Source organism: Rhipicephalus microplus, chromosome 3, assembly GCF_043290135.1.
Source record: "Rhipicephalus microplus isolate Deutch F79 chromosome 3, USDA_Rmic, whole genome shotgun sequence".
In the NCBI taxonomy this organism is placed as follows: Eukaryota; Metazoa; Arthropoda; class Arachnida; order Ixodida; family Ixodidae; genus Rhipicephalus; species Rhipicephalus microplus.
Genome location: NC_134702.1, coordinates 113,024,541 through 113,039,064, shown reverse-complemented (window position 1 = coordinate 113,039,064; position 14,524 = coordinate 113,024,541). Strand labels below are relative to the sequence as shown.

Genomic DNA, 14,524 nt, shown 5'->3' with positions numbered 1-14,524 from the left:
CCGGAAATCTACCGCATACCATCCACAGACAAATGGTCTTACTGAGCGGTTCAACCGCACACTTGGCGACATGCTGAGGATGTACACCTCCTCCGACCACACTAACTGGGACGCTGTATTGCCCTTTGTTACCTTCGCTTATAACACCGAGATGCAAGCGACTTCCGGTTTTTCCCCGCTGTTTCTTGTACGGCCGCGAACCTTCCCACCCAGTCGACACTATACTACCGTACCGCCCTGACGCATCTGAGTGCTCCCCGCTTTTGGAAGTCGCCAGATACGCTGAAGACTGCCGTCAGTTGGCTCGGTCTCTGACAAGTGAGGCTCAAGCTCTACTGAAGACTCGACACGACAACGCTCACCACATAGCTCCTACATTTCGTGCTGGCTCCCTTGTGTGGCTTTGGGTGCCCCCGCACGTTTCTGGCCCGGTACCATAGTCCGTACCGTGTCATTGACGTGACCTTCCCGGTGAATTACATCATCGAGCCATTAACACAATCACCAGATTTGCGCCGTCGAGGACGCGAGACCGTACACGTCGACCGTCTCAAGCCCTACTACGACCCCCTCATTGTGCCTACTCCCTGAGTCACTAGGATGGCTACCCTTCACCCCGGGGGTATTGTAGTGGAGCATACGCACCAACGCGTATGTGCCTTCAGAAGACAACGAAACGCCCGTGCTCTGCTTGCGCGAGAGTTTGTGCCGCCTTTGCCAGACTTGCCGTACGCCCACTTTCCGTTGCGACCTCGTTACGACTTCCCTGCTCGAATAAACGTCATCACATTATATATATATATATATATATATATATATATATATATATATATATATATATATATATATATATATATATATATATATATATATATATATATATATGCATAAAACTATTTTCTTCACATTGTAAAACTTAGTTGACGTGTCTCTTTATTCGAAAACAACCACAAATGGATGAGTCCTACGTTTTATGGTCAGTAACGCTCACACGGTCTGTAAAGAATGCCCTGCAAGTTCAGTGATGCATGACGTGTCGACGTGATGTAACCTTTTATTCAGACCCTCCAGGGTGGTCGGGTGCCTAACGTGCTCAACTTCAGCCCCACAGCTACCAGAATCGAGTTCTGGTCGCGGAAGCTGCATTCTAGATAGAAGGGAAAATGCTTGAGACTCGTGTATCTAGATGTAGGTGCACAATAAACACCCTAAGTGGTAGAAATTTTCGATGTCTTCAATTACGGCTTTTGTCATATTCATATTATGGTATGGGTCATTACGCTTCAACAATTTCTTTATATAATTCACTCGTAAGCTCACTTCAAGGGGATGCTGAACTATCAACTGCTAATCTAGCACAATATTGATTTCATCGTTATGCAAAGATTTTTCGCAAATAAAACAAAAGAAACGTTATCACCTTCCAGATTGTGGGCCATGAAATGATGCATGCATTCGACATTCAAGGGCTGCGATACAACGACCAGCGTAAATATGCGCGATGGGCTTCAGCCGCTTTCATGAAGGAATACACTAAGAGGGCCATGTGTCTACGACAAATGCACAGAAGCGTCGTAAGTATAAGAAGCACCTGGACACTTTGGTCTGCACAGCAGCGTTTAGTACTATAAAGAATAATAGCTGAAGGGAAAAAAACTACAATTGTAACATGAACTCTGGAGAAGCGAGAGAAGCGGGGTCGGGAGGCAAATAGTGTCATGGCCATTTAGGCCGAAATGAGGAAGAAATGATAATGGGCAGTGCATGTATTGCGAAGGCAGGCCACGGAGTGTGGTTATTTGAATCAATATAGACCACATTCCACGATAAAATTAGCGTGTGAGGGGAAGGCCGAAGCTTAGGCGCACGAATTTGAATATATATATATATATACATATATATATATATATATATATATATATATATATATATATATATATATATATATATATATATATATATATGTATATATATATATATATATATATATATATATATATATATATATATATATATATATATATATATATATATATATATATATATATATATATATATATAGGCAGGCATGGTAGTTGAGTGGCCGTAGCGTGTCATATAGTCCAGTAGATCCTCCGTGAGCGGTAACAACGTGGTTTATTTCGACGTTTCGGCCTAGAGTCTGGCCTTCATCAGGATTAAAGATACAGTTTGTTGGTGCTCAGCTTTATACAATCTCAAATCAGAGGGCAAGGAAAGAGGAAAAAAGACAAAAAAAGAAAAAAAGAAAAAGGAAAGAAAAAAAAGAAAAAAAAGAGAAAAGGAATATACGGTGGACGCCCCTCGGGTGCCCCCCTTCCACTCTTCCTTCCACTTCCCCCCTCATCTCTCTCCCCCTCTCCCCTTCACCTTTCTGATGTTAGTGGTCTGTGCATGTTTCCGTTCACTAACGCATTCCTCCCGATCAGACGGCCCCTCCTGGCACTGGCGGTTCGGTGTGGGGCAAAAAAGAGATTTTCAGGAAGTCCTAAGCCTTTAACTACTCGGGGTCCCGTAAACAATTCCTCGTAGAAGGACGGGGGCCGCGTATTGTGGCAGAGGCTGGTAAGTGGTGGGCATTTTAGGAAGTTCTAAGCCTTTAACTACTTCGCGCCCTGTCAACATTTCGTCGTAAAAATAGGGGTACCCCGTATTGCGGTAGGCTGTGCAAGCGGGTGCAATGCGAATTCCTTGGGCGCTTCTAAATTACGCGTGTAGTGGGGGCCTCCCAGCTGTGCACAGGATTGCTGTTGGGCATGTCATGCATGGCACAATTGATTGGGTAGTAAAATAAAACAGAAAACAGACGACAGCTGCACTTAGGAAGAGTAGGTACACTTGGAATTGTTTTGGGTTGTCCAGTGCCCTTCGCAGCTGCAGTGCCGTGAACTCAGTTACTATTTTCATTGTTGCCGTTATTGTTTTCTAATGCTTTAATTGCTGCAAGTGTACCAGAATTCTCATTTATTCCTCCATCGAGGGTGTTAAATCGGTGGATAAGATATGACTCTCGTTGTTCACGTTCTCGATTTGATTTAAATCCCGTCTCTAAGAGTGTTACTGATAGTTTGTCGAATGCATGGTCGGGAAGATTTAGATGTTTTGATAGAGGTAGACTTGGGGCTGATTTCGCATGGGCTCTGTGATTAATGAAGCGAATCCTAAATGGCGTTTCTGTTTGTCCGATGTACTGCATACCACACACGTTGGATTAGAGTAGGTACACCACATTAGAGGAATCGCATGTTAGGTTATGTTAATCGAAAACTTGGATTGCGTGCTGGTTGCTCTGTCTGTTTCTCGCATCGCCTAACATACAAGACATCGTGGCTTTAAGCAAGGGCGGCATGAATCATTGGGGGGTGATGTGTTAATTTGGGAGTGGACAAGGGTGTCTTTGAGGTTACGTGGTCGTCGGTAAACGACGCCTGGAGCGGATGGGAATGCGCGTTTCAGACGTTCACTTTGTTCCAGAATGTTGTAATGTCGTTTAAGGATTTTGTTTACATTGGGGAAGTTTGTGTTGGAAGTCAAGCAGAGGTTTGTTTGTTGTGGGTCTTCTCGTGGTGGTCGCTTCATAAGTAAGTCTTCACGCTTTAGTTTCTCGCTTTTTGAACAGCGTCAATATTAACATGTGGGGGGTATTTTTGTTTCTCGAGCATAAGTTTTAGCCTCTGTGAGCTCAAGTCAAAGTCAGCGTCTCTAGAGCAGATTCGCTTAAACCGGTGAGCCTGGCTGTATGGAATACTGTTTTTACAGTGGCGTGGGTGACCGCTTTTATAATAAAGGTATTGTTGTCGATCCGTTGGTTTGCGATATAGGGTTGTAGAGAGCTTCTCTTCTTCTATCGTTATGGTAACATCAAGAAAATTTACGGTAACTTGCGAGTATGTGTGTGTGAAGTGTATGCTCGGATGTACAGCATTGTAAGTGTCGATAAAGCTGAGAAGTTCGTTCTCGCTGTGGGTCCAAATAAGAAAGATGTCGTCTATGTATCTTCTGTATAACATTGGTTTCAAGGAACTTTTGCAAGAAATTCAGATTCTAGCTTTCCCATAATTATGTTGGCATAATTAGGTGCCATTTTGGTGCCCATATATATATATATATATATATATATATATATATATATATATATATTATTTAGGCATACTGCACAGTCACTTGACTGAAAGCCAGAGTGAACACAAGTGTCACCACATCAAAAGCGCACATACTAGTCATTACACGCCCGTTAACAAAAATCAACACATGCAACAGTGCAATTCAAATACACCAATGTAAGGACGCTATTATGAAAGTATTTCTCGCAGTTTCGATATAAAAACCTGTACAGTCTAACTATAGCGGCAGTGAATGCCGTTGGCCTCGATTGTTTTTTGCTGTGTGGGGGTAACGATTCAAATGCCGAGGCGCATGGCGCATGCGCGGTCAACCCTCACGTTATCTCCGGCTTGCCATAGTACATACGCAGCAACGCCCCTTTTTGTGTTATCTTCTTTTATATTCTTGTTTTCTGTGACAAATAAAGTAGTCTTGTGCCAAGCTTCAAGAAATGTGAGTGTGTTTTTTTTTTGCTCCTACTTAGAGCATGTATGCTACAAAGTCGTGACCCGGACGTTAGAAAAAAACAGCATTCATGAAAGCCGATGCTGGGACTTCAAGCTCGTTCCCAACCAACGCCCCAGAGTTAAAACTTCCTCATTTCTGGCTAAAAAAACCCAAGGTCTGGTTCAGCCAAGTCGAGGCCCGCTTACAGCTTCAGCGTATCACATGAAAGGAGACGAAATACTCCCACGTTGTAGCAGCACTGCCACCTGACATCGCTGATGCTATAGGCGAAGTGCTTGCCTCCACTCTATCTGAAAAGGCTTATGATGACCTTAAGAGCACCATCCTGAAACGTCTTGAGGTGTTCGAACAGAGCATGATGCAGCAACTCCTGTCTCATGAAGAGCTCGGCGACTAGCGTTCATTTTAACTACTTAACTGAATGCTCTAGCCATTCAGCCAACCAGCGTCAGAGGAGCAGCAACAACCATTGCTTCGAGAGTTGTTTTTTGCAAAGATACCACAGTCAACACGGATGATACTCCCTGTCCCGGACGGCGTGACCCTTGAGCGTCTGGCTCAACTCGCTGACCGCATCGCCGACAGCACCGACCAATCACAAAGGCCTAATGTGGCAGTAGAAATGTCCGAACATGTGGACCGAATACGTCACTTAGAGGACAGAGTGGACAGACTGGCAGCAGCAATTCAAAACCTTGCCCTGTCGTACAAACATCGTACAGCATGGCAGCGTTCATCCTCACGTGCTCAATGTCCGCAGCACTGCGACCACTCAAGAGAGACAGAGCAGAGCATCTGCTGGTACCATCGCCGTTTCAGAGAGCAAGCCACTTGCTGCACCCAACCATACTTGTGGACGGGAAACGCACCCGTCAGTCGCTAATGGCGGAGTGCGACACGGGACATCGCTGAAGCCACCTCTTCTTCGTGGTCTACCGCATCACTGTGACTCGCGTACTTGTCGATACCGGAGCTGAGCTATTCATCCTACCGGCAATAGCTCAACATCGCCGACCTGGCAAGTCCATTTCCAGCCTAATTGCAGTCAATAATACTGCTACCGCATCATATGAAGTGCAGTTGATGACTATAGACATCGGACTCGGAAAGAAATTTCATTGACTCTTCGTTATGGCCGACGTCAGAATTGCCATTCTGGGCGCGGACGTTATGAGCCACTTCAATCTCGACGTTAGCGTTCAGGAGCGTCGTCTCAAAGACAAGGTCACTACGCTCCCAGTTGTCGGACTGAAGTCTGACCTATCCTGAAGCGGCATTTGAGCTTACAAACCAGCGTCACGCTTTCAAAATATTCTGGCGGAATTCCCTGATATCAACAAACATCAGAACACCGAACTGCCAATCAAGCACAACGTGATGCATCACATTGTCACCACCCGACCACCCGTCAACGCTACACCTAGGACGCCCACTGGACAAAGACGCGAAGTCTCCCGCCGGGGCTTCTATCACATGCTGCAACTCAGCATTATCCGGCCTTCTACCAGCAACTGGTCATCAGCGCTGCACATGGGGCTGATAGACTAGCGGCCTGGTTACTAGCGGCCTTTGGGGCGATTATCGGGCACTCAATGCTGTGACAACAGCAGACCATTATCCTCTCCATCACATCCATGATTCGAGCACTCACTTCGCGGGAATGACCATATTCAGTAAGCTGGATCAGATGGCCACTTATCACCAGATTCCAATAAAACCAAGCGTGATTCCAAAGACAGCCATGACAACACCTTTTGGCCTCCTTAAACTTAGCTCGTAATAATGCGGCACATATAGAAATGAAAGGGGAAGGTCGACAAAGACGTTTATAAAAGTAGGCAGTGAACTTCCACCTGTTCATTTCATGCCCTTGACATCCACCTTATATATGCATAAAAACACAACTCATGTTGGACGTCGTGTCACACCGAGAAACGTCATTTTTTTCCATCACTGCAATCAATGGTGAACTCGCACGCAAGTTTCCTATTTCTGCTATAGCTTCAGCTTGCCCCGCCGCGGTGGTCTAGTGGCTATGGTACTCGGCTGCTGACCCGCAGGACGCGGGTTCAAATCCCGGCTGCGGCGGCTGCATTTCCGATGGAGGCGGAAATGTTGTAGGCCCGTGTGCTCAGATTTGGGTGCACGTTAAAGAACCCCAGGTGGTCGAAATTTCCGGAGCCCTCCACTACGGCGTCTCTCATAATCATATAGTGGTTTTGGGACGTTAAACCCCATATATCAATTATAGCTTCAGCTTCTTTGATTTTGCGTGTCATCTGATTGTGAGACCGATCTATATTGGTGCAGCTGTACAGGTCAGGGTAACACGCACAAGCGCTACAGTGCGCCGCAAGGAAACCTTCCCCTGAATGTTTTTATTGCGTTGTAGCCATGTTCACGTTCTCCATCATTAGGACAGCGCTAGGTCTGTCGTATATACTATATACTTTCCACACGATAACGAAAACATGTACACAACGCAGCCCGCAAAATCTACATGTCTAACCTGGCGTGTCTTATCACAGACCAAGCGAATGTCATTATTTGGGCAGGTCAACTTGCTAAGCTCTCCTTGTTTTGGGAATGAAAAGGGCTAAAATACCACGACTACGTTAGCCCACTGGGGCACTTTCATGAAGTTAATAAAGATAGTGTGCATTGACGGGATTCCACCTAATTTGCTGCCCAAACACTCCAACACTTCCTGCCTGCCTTGGTGTGAAACTTTCAGGATGCGATCAGCTACAGAGACCTGCAGCATAACTGCGTACCCTGCTTCGGTGAGACGTGTGCCCCGAGTCTTAAAACTGGACGCCATCTTGTGGTGCCACGATTTGGTCAGGGCATTTCTAAAACAGAAGTTTTCTATTCCTCTCTTTATCAGCTTTGAATGCCCCGAGACAAAAGAAAGAAGAGGTATATTTATCCGGGGCTCATACGACCAGCATGTGTGATTTTCTATAAAAAACAAACCAGTATGCAAAAACCAGATAGAGACTTGCGAACATGTAGAAAGTTCGCAAGTAATTTTAAGGAGTGCGAGATTATCCTTAATCGCAGGTAACACTTTGTCAACCTTCGCTTCTAAGTCCAAAGGTGCACAGTCAAATAAAAACAGAAAATCATGGACAAAACAAAATGCTTTCAACCCTGAGGTGTTAGTTAACGTTGTACACAAGGTAGTACTTAGACTGGATAAAAACAGATTGCTAAGAATGGGTGCTCTATGCACTAGCTTAAGAACACCTTTTTTTTCAAGCACAACACGTTGTCTCATGAGATGAAAGTGAAGGGAAGGTAAAAAAGATAGTAGTTCTAAAAAACGAATTGTTGACAATGAAGCGCCCGAGCCACAAAACATTTGAGATTTACGTTTTGTTCAACGGGCCCGTTCTTCTACGCATTTCATTAGCATCATGCAATCGTTTCGCTAACTGCAGCAACCGTGTGTAAAGCACTCTATTTTGCTTTCCGCACTCGTCGCAAAATATTACCGCATGAAATAGTTCACCTCTCTTGTTTTTAGTAGTCTTGTCCGAACCTTCAAGAAATGTAGGTGTGTTGTTTTCGCTCCTTATTGGGGGAAAGTACGCTACAGAACTTCCTTCGGTATTTTGTTCCAGGCGCTTGTCGTTCTTGAAAAAATAAAGAATACTTAAATGTATCGATTGATCAGCTGTATGCCTGTATCATTGTTTCGTTACGAAAACAATCACTAGTGTGCAGTGTGTGGTGCGTAATTCAAAGAAGATCGTTATTGGAATGCATTATATGTATCTTATATACGTTATTTATTCTGTTTTCAGTGCGTCTCGCTCAAAGTATAACTAGACTAATAGAGCTCAGCGCATCAGCCAGACTGTCTCTGCGTTTGTAATAAGTATACATAAATCGGATCTCGGATGTTTGAATTTTCTCAAGTTTAGCAACGTTTCTTTTGTCTGTAAGAGTGATATATATATATATATATATATATATATATATATATATATATATATATATATATATATATATATATATATATTACAGCAGGCATGCTGGTTGAGTGGCCGTAGCGTTGAAAGTAGTCAAGTAGATCCTCCGTAGACGATCACATCGTGGTTTATTTGGACGTTTCGGCCGAGAGTCTGGCCTTCTTCAGGGTAATGAAGGCCAGATTCTAGACCGAAACGTCGAAATGAATCGCGTTGTGACCGCTCACGGAGGATCTACTTGACTATATATATATATATATATATATATATATATATATATATATATATATATATATATATATATATATATATATATATATATATATATATATATATATATATATATATATATATATATATATATATATATATATATATGGGATATGGTACAACGGGAGCGTTGTCAACAAGGATAAATATATTTATTTCCCAACAGTTTCGGGAGGGGTCCTCCCTTCATCAGGGGATGAGTTATACTGACATGAGCTTGGAAGCTCATGTCAGTATAACTCATCCCCTGATGAAGGGAGGACCCCTCCCGAAACTGTTGGGAAATAAATATATTTATCCTTGTTGACAACGCTCCCGTTGTGCCATATCCCATACCTTCACGAAGACTAACTGGCCCATTGAATTATTACTCCCACTATATGTATATATGTATGTATATGTATAATATTACGCGTGAGGCACAGCAGCAACGGAATTATTTGTATTTGTACAAAATATTTCGACCAGAGTCTGGTCTTCTTCCTGTGGTCATCCCAGTTGAAGAGCACACACGATATTCAGTCTAGCGAGACCCAACATTGGGGGTGGAGGCTGGTCTCGTTAGAGCTAAATACTTGCGTAACTGCTCATAAAACGGGTACAAGCTAGATAGCGTCCGCAACTATTGTCGGGTTTCTTCACTAACATTATTTCAAGACCATTATCGTCAATTCCATTGAATGGCTTTTAAAATTTCTTTTTTTAGTTAAGAAAAACGTTTGCACACCTGCGCCTGTTGACAGCATCGATATAACTGCTGAAATTTTCCCACGTGTTCTGCTCGTTTGCTGGCGAACGCTTCTGGTTTTGGATCGAGCAGCAGAATGTATGAATCTCTAGGGTTTGTTTCCTTCATAACTAGTGAGCGAAGCATTGTGGCACGTATGAAAAAAGAAAACTAAATAATAAAAACAGGTGTTATTCTTTTCACCTTCCTGTTTTTTTTTTACCGTAGTGTGCTTACACACTATAACAATTACTGAGCAGCTTACCAAGCTCCTTTTTAATTGAGTCCCTTCGTTCTGTTGTACTCGCGGAAAATTATAGATACACGCGCCAGCTTGACTTCATGAAAACGCCATGAACTTTAACAAATCTACGTAACACAACAATGACCAGGGCATCACTTCAGTCACAAGACTTCGATTAAGGAAACTGTACTTCTTACAGTATGCAGACGGTTTTTGCCCTTTCTTCAGTAATTTTGTTGCAGTTTGTTATATTCTAAGTAACCAGGGAGCCGTGTTTATGGCAATGTAGCGCACCGTAAAAATGGTTGTGCTGCGCCGCTGCACCAGCTAACGAAATTAAGCGTATTTGATTTAGCTCACTCTACCTGTGGCATTCACTTACGAGACAGGTGATTTGTGCTGTGGTCACAATGCGCAGGAACGACAGAAGGCTCGTCAGGAGTTGAGCAACTTCTACGACTCTGAAAACCTGGCCGACCTCGTTGGCGTGAAAATAGCGTACGACGGCTTCTCTTCATTGCCGCGGAGCCAGCGGACGCGTATTTTGAGCGGCACGAACATCACAGCAGAACGTCTGTACTTTATTGCTCACTGTGTGAAGTGGTGCAGAGAGGTTCAATTTGGATCGGGACGATACGCTCCAGACCGGTCCCGGTGCATCGTTCCTTTGATGAACATGCCGGAATTCTCAAAGGCCTTTGAGTGCGCTGGAGGAGACCTCATGAATCCCGCAGAAAGATGCGGATTCTGGGCGTAAAATGACGGTAATCTACCTATAGTTCGACGCTTATGTATGTATGTTCCGCAACACGCGAAAATTGTTTGGAGAAGTTAATAAACAATCATAAGAATATGATCACAACTTGTCTTCATTTTTGCATTGTTTAGAAACACTACAGCAACACGCGAGAGGACACGAGGACTGTTTCCGCGTCTCTAAGAAACATCCTGCACTGACGTCTGCAGGAGAAGTGTCCACAAATTTTAGGAACATTAAACAAGTATTCTGAGAACTAGTTTTATTTCTTACATCGTTACTTCCAAGTGATTATCTCGCTTATAGAAATTACACCTTGTGGAAGATGCCGAAAAAACCAGATATTTGAAATATTGATATGAGCAAAATAAAAACTTTAAAAATAGAAATTCAACGTACGCTGACGTTGTTTGAAGTATACTAGCAGTTGTTATTAGTTGCCTAATTATTTGTCATGAAATTTTAAGCAAAAATGTTCAAATAAAATCTCCTTCAGCCGCCCAGTTATCATTAAAGATAAATATCCTAAAAAATCATTCACATGAGATATTTCATCTTGACAATTTCATTCCGTATTAAAGTCATCTCGTTCTATTTATCACATGTCCACTAGGGTACACCGTTTCTTAAAGTATCATCGTGGTCTTAGTCATTTACGTACGTATAATTAAACACTTTTACCACGTTGTTGCGCCAAATAGTGATTGATTGTGATCTATGAACTGTATTTTAATGGAGCTTGTGTTGTAGGGGCCAATTGCCATGGCATAATATGACAACTTGAATAATGCTTTTGTCGAGACACTTCAGTAGAAGTACAAAGAACGAATGATGTATTCATCCTGTCTGCCCCGCTGCGGTGGTCTAGTGGCTAAGGTACTCGGCTACTGACCCGCAGGTTGCGGGACCGAATCCCGGCTGGAAGTATGGATTCTGTCCCGCAGTGGAAGTGTTGTAGGCCCGTGTGCTCAAATTTGGGTGCATGTTAAAGAACCCCAGGCAATCGAAATTTCTGCAGCCCTCCACTACAGCGTCTCTCATAATCATAAGGTAGGTTTGGGACGTTAAACGCTACATATCAATCAATCATCCTGTCTGATTTTACTCGGGTCTTTTGACCCAGAGCGTTGTTGAAGTTCACATCATATGCTTAAATATTACCAATGAAAATAACGCAGCCAAATATTTTTTGCATTTCAGCACGAATTTAGCAATTGAATATCATCACCTGAAATCCGTTATTTATATGAGGATTGACCAATAACGTTCATAAAATGTAAACATTCAGCTGCCATGCAAGAGTTTATCGGATTATATCTTTCATTTTAAGGAGTAGCCTACAAACCTTATCGGTAATGAAGCGAAAGAAAACATATGAAAACACAATTACCTTTTTCAATCGCCGAAATTTGACATGAATACATGGGTATAAAAGTAACGGATAAAGGAGTTGTTTTTGGTTAGGACCGAACTTTCAACATCTGTACAATAAAAACATCATTCTATCTACTAAGTGCGCTAGCACTACGTGTCGTTCCACATCTATTATATTTGTGTCTGTTTCTGTAAACATTAGAATGCTTTTCAATTTCGATATGCACTTATCTCGTAATGACAAATAATTTATTTCGATTGTGTCGAATATCAAAATTATTGACGGGTGAAAACCAATTTGAAACAGTTCTCCAGCGTAAATGTCTAAGAAAACAATTACATCACAGTAAAGAAAGGCAAAGTACCAAGGTAACGTGATAAAGGTTTCAAGTAAGTCATGTTCATGAAGAAAGATTAATGAAATCGTCTTTTCATGGAACTTAAAGACGTTGTGATACCTCGTAGCAGCACAAAGGAAAACATGTATCTACAGCAAATCTGCGGAGACTATTGAGAACTGTTAGCGTGACTAGAAACATAATCTCTCTACAGAAGACCTGTGGACACGTGGTGTTTTCGGTGGTCTTCGATTGCCGAGTATCATCACCATGAACAGGCGTGCGCTCCATGAGCGGCCATGTACTCGGTACAGAAAGTTAAAAAAAGAAGCTGGGACATGCCTTGGTGCTTACCACCCGTTTGTTTTCTTGTTATTTCGCTTCACAACAGCGAAGACTAGTAGAATTTTCCTGATCTCTGTGGCACATACGCACTCTAAATATTTTTCAGTAGAGCTTTCATGGTAGATGTTTTCGTGTGTCACCGATAAGAGCAGGAAATAATAAGAGAGGGAGACAAATAGAAAGAAGAGATTGAGTAGAGAAGATGTAACGCGTAAGAGCAACTACAGAAAGCCTGAAAGAGAAGAGAACGACTCGTAAAAATAACGGTAAAGGGAATACAGGCAAAAAGAGATAAAAAATGGTGAAAAAAAATTGAGTGAAATCGCTGAAAAGACGCACAATGAAAAAAAAAAAAACAGCAAGCGAACCCTTTTTGCAGTACAGGAAACCAATGGGTGAAAATGAGACAGGTGAAAGGGCAAAGATCAAAGTCAGCACCAGATAGTCACCCACCAACTCTGCAGTGTCCCAGACTTTGTGCGAACCGGTGCTAATTTTGTTAATAATGGCCACCGTTTCACAGTGCACTTTCGTGCCCGTAATCATGCATATAATATTAAGACATCGTGCTATAATTGTTCCAGGTAAGTGAATTTCAATTATATTACTGAAATGCTACTAATGCATTTTGATTGCCGTAAAGAATTCCGGTGCCCGGAACACCTCATTGTGCTGTAATATGCAGACCGGGTGCCAAATTTGCTGTTGACACCCATTCGCTCTCCTCATTTGTGTGGCAAACACCAGCATCAGTTCCTAGGCCCATACACAGCTTTAGAGCAGACGTCACCTCTTAAACGGACACTACAGAGGAAAAATGGCTTGATTTAGATTGTCAAACTTAACTCTGAGAAACTTGATGCCATAGGTTTCAGTGTAGTCAGTTCATTATTAGGGCAGAAAATTAAGAGTGAAGTTTTATTTTGAGCACCAAAATCTACGTGCGTGACGTGCAAAACGCGACCCAATAAATGCCCTTCCAGCCAAAACAACGTATTACAAATAAAAGGTACAACATAAACACTAAAGCTGCTGTTAGAGTGGTTATTTTTATGAACAGCTCAAGCTTTCTGCTGCTTCGCATTAAACTCGGCTATTCTGCGGAGTCTTTTTGGACGAATTTCTCGATAGCACGTTGCAAAAACATTTCGAATGATGGTTATGATTCTGTTGCGACTTAGACGGGGAGTTGCCAGACAGAAAGCGAGAACGATAAATGAATAGGCAAACGATGCTGCTTTATTGTAATTGAACGGAGAACTTCACGTTTCGTAACTGGAGCATGTACTGTGTTTATAAGTTTGTAGATTTAACAGGGGAGTTAACGCAATGTAGCAAATGAAGCTGGAGACGGCCGATGGTTAGATGTGGTAATAGTATTTGAGGTTGCCCTAGAAAAATAAAATTGGCTCTAACAAAATAAGGTAAATTGACATCATTGGTAGAAGCCATCGCATATGATAGAATAACAAATCATAATGTAGTGTCACTAATGACTCAGAGTAGAGTACTGAGGCCAGATCCAGTAATATCTGGGACATAGTAACCACTCGGCATTCGTATAATGGTTGATGCAACAATTCATTACTTACCCGACTTTACCACACTGTATGAACAGTACTATACCTTAATATCGTATATGAGAGCTACCTCCTCATCGGTTTATATTGCAGGGAAGTCTAGAAAACTTTTTAAACCAAATGAAACGAAATTTTCGCTATCCATTTATCAAAAAATGTGCTCAGATTTCGGTGCGCGTTAAAGAACCCCCGGTGGTCGAAAAATCCGTAGCCCTGCACTAGGCGTCCCTCATAATTATATTGTGGTTTTGGGATGTTAAACCCCACATATCTATTATCTATATATAATAAAGATCCTAATACATCAGTCATTATCCTTCAA

The 14,524-nt window shown here is 42.4% G+C and overlaps 1 protein-coding gene across 1 annotated transcript; it reads left to right on the top strand.

The window, feature by feature from the left end:
* Positions 1–1,359: 1,359 nt before the first annotated feature.
* On the top strand, positions 1,360–10,630 carry LOC119168076 (neprilysin-21-like). Its single transcript, XM_075888422.1, has 2 exons — positions 1,360–1,574; positions 10,227–10,630. The coding sequence occupies exons 1-2, from the start codon at positions 1,443–1,445 to the stop codon at positions 10,563–10,565; spliced, it is 471 nt and encodes a 156-aa protein (XP_075744537.1). The 5' UTR covers positions 1,360–1,442; the 3' UTR covers positions 10,566–10,630.
* Positions 10,631–14,524: the final 3,894 nt, after the last annotated feature.

Bases quoted from the DNA above. Each gene is read 5' to 3' on its own strand.
- LOC119168076 (XM_075888422.1), top strand. From the start codon at position 1,443: ATGATGCATGCATTCGACATTCAAGGGCTGCGATACAACGACCAGCGT. The intron at 1,575-10,226 runs GTAAGTATAAGA...CACAATGCGCAG, and splicing joins GACAAATGCACAGAAGCGTC to GAACGACAGAAGGCTCGTCA.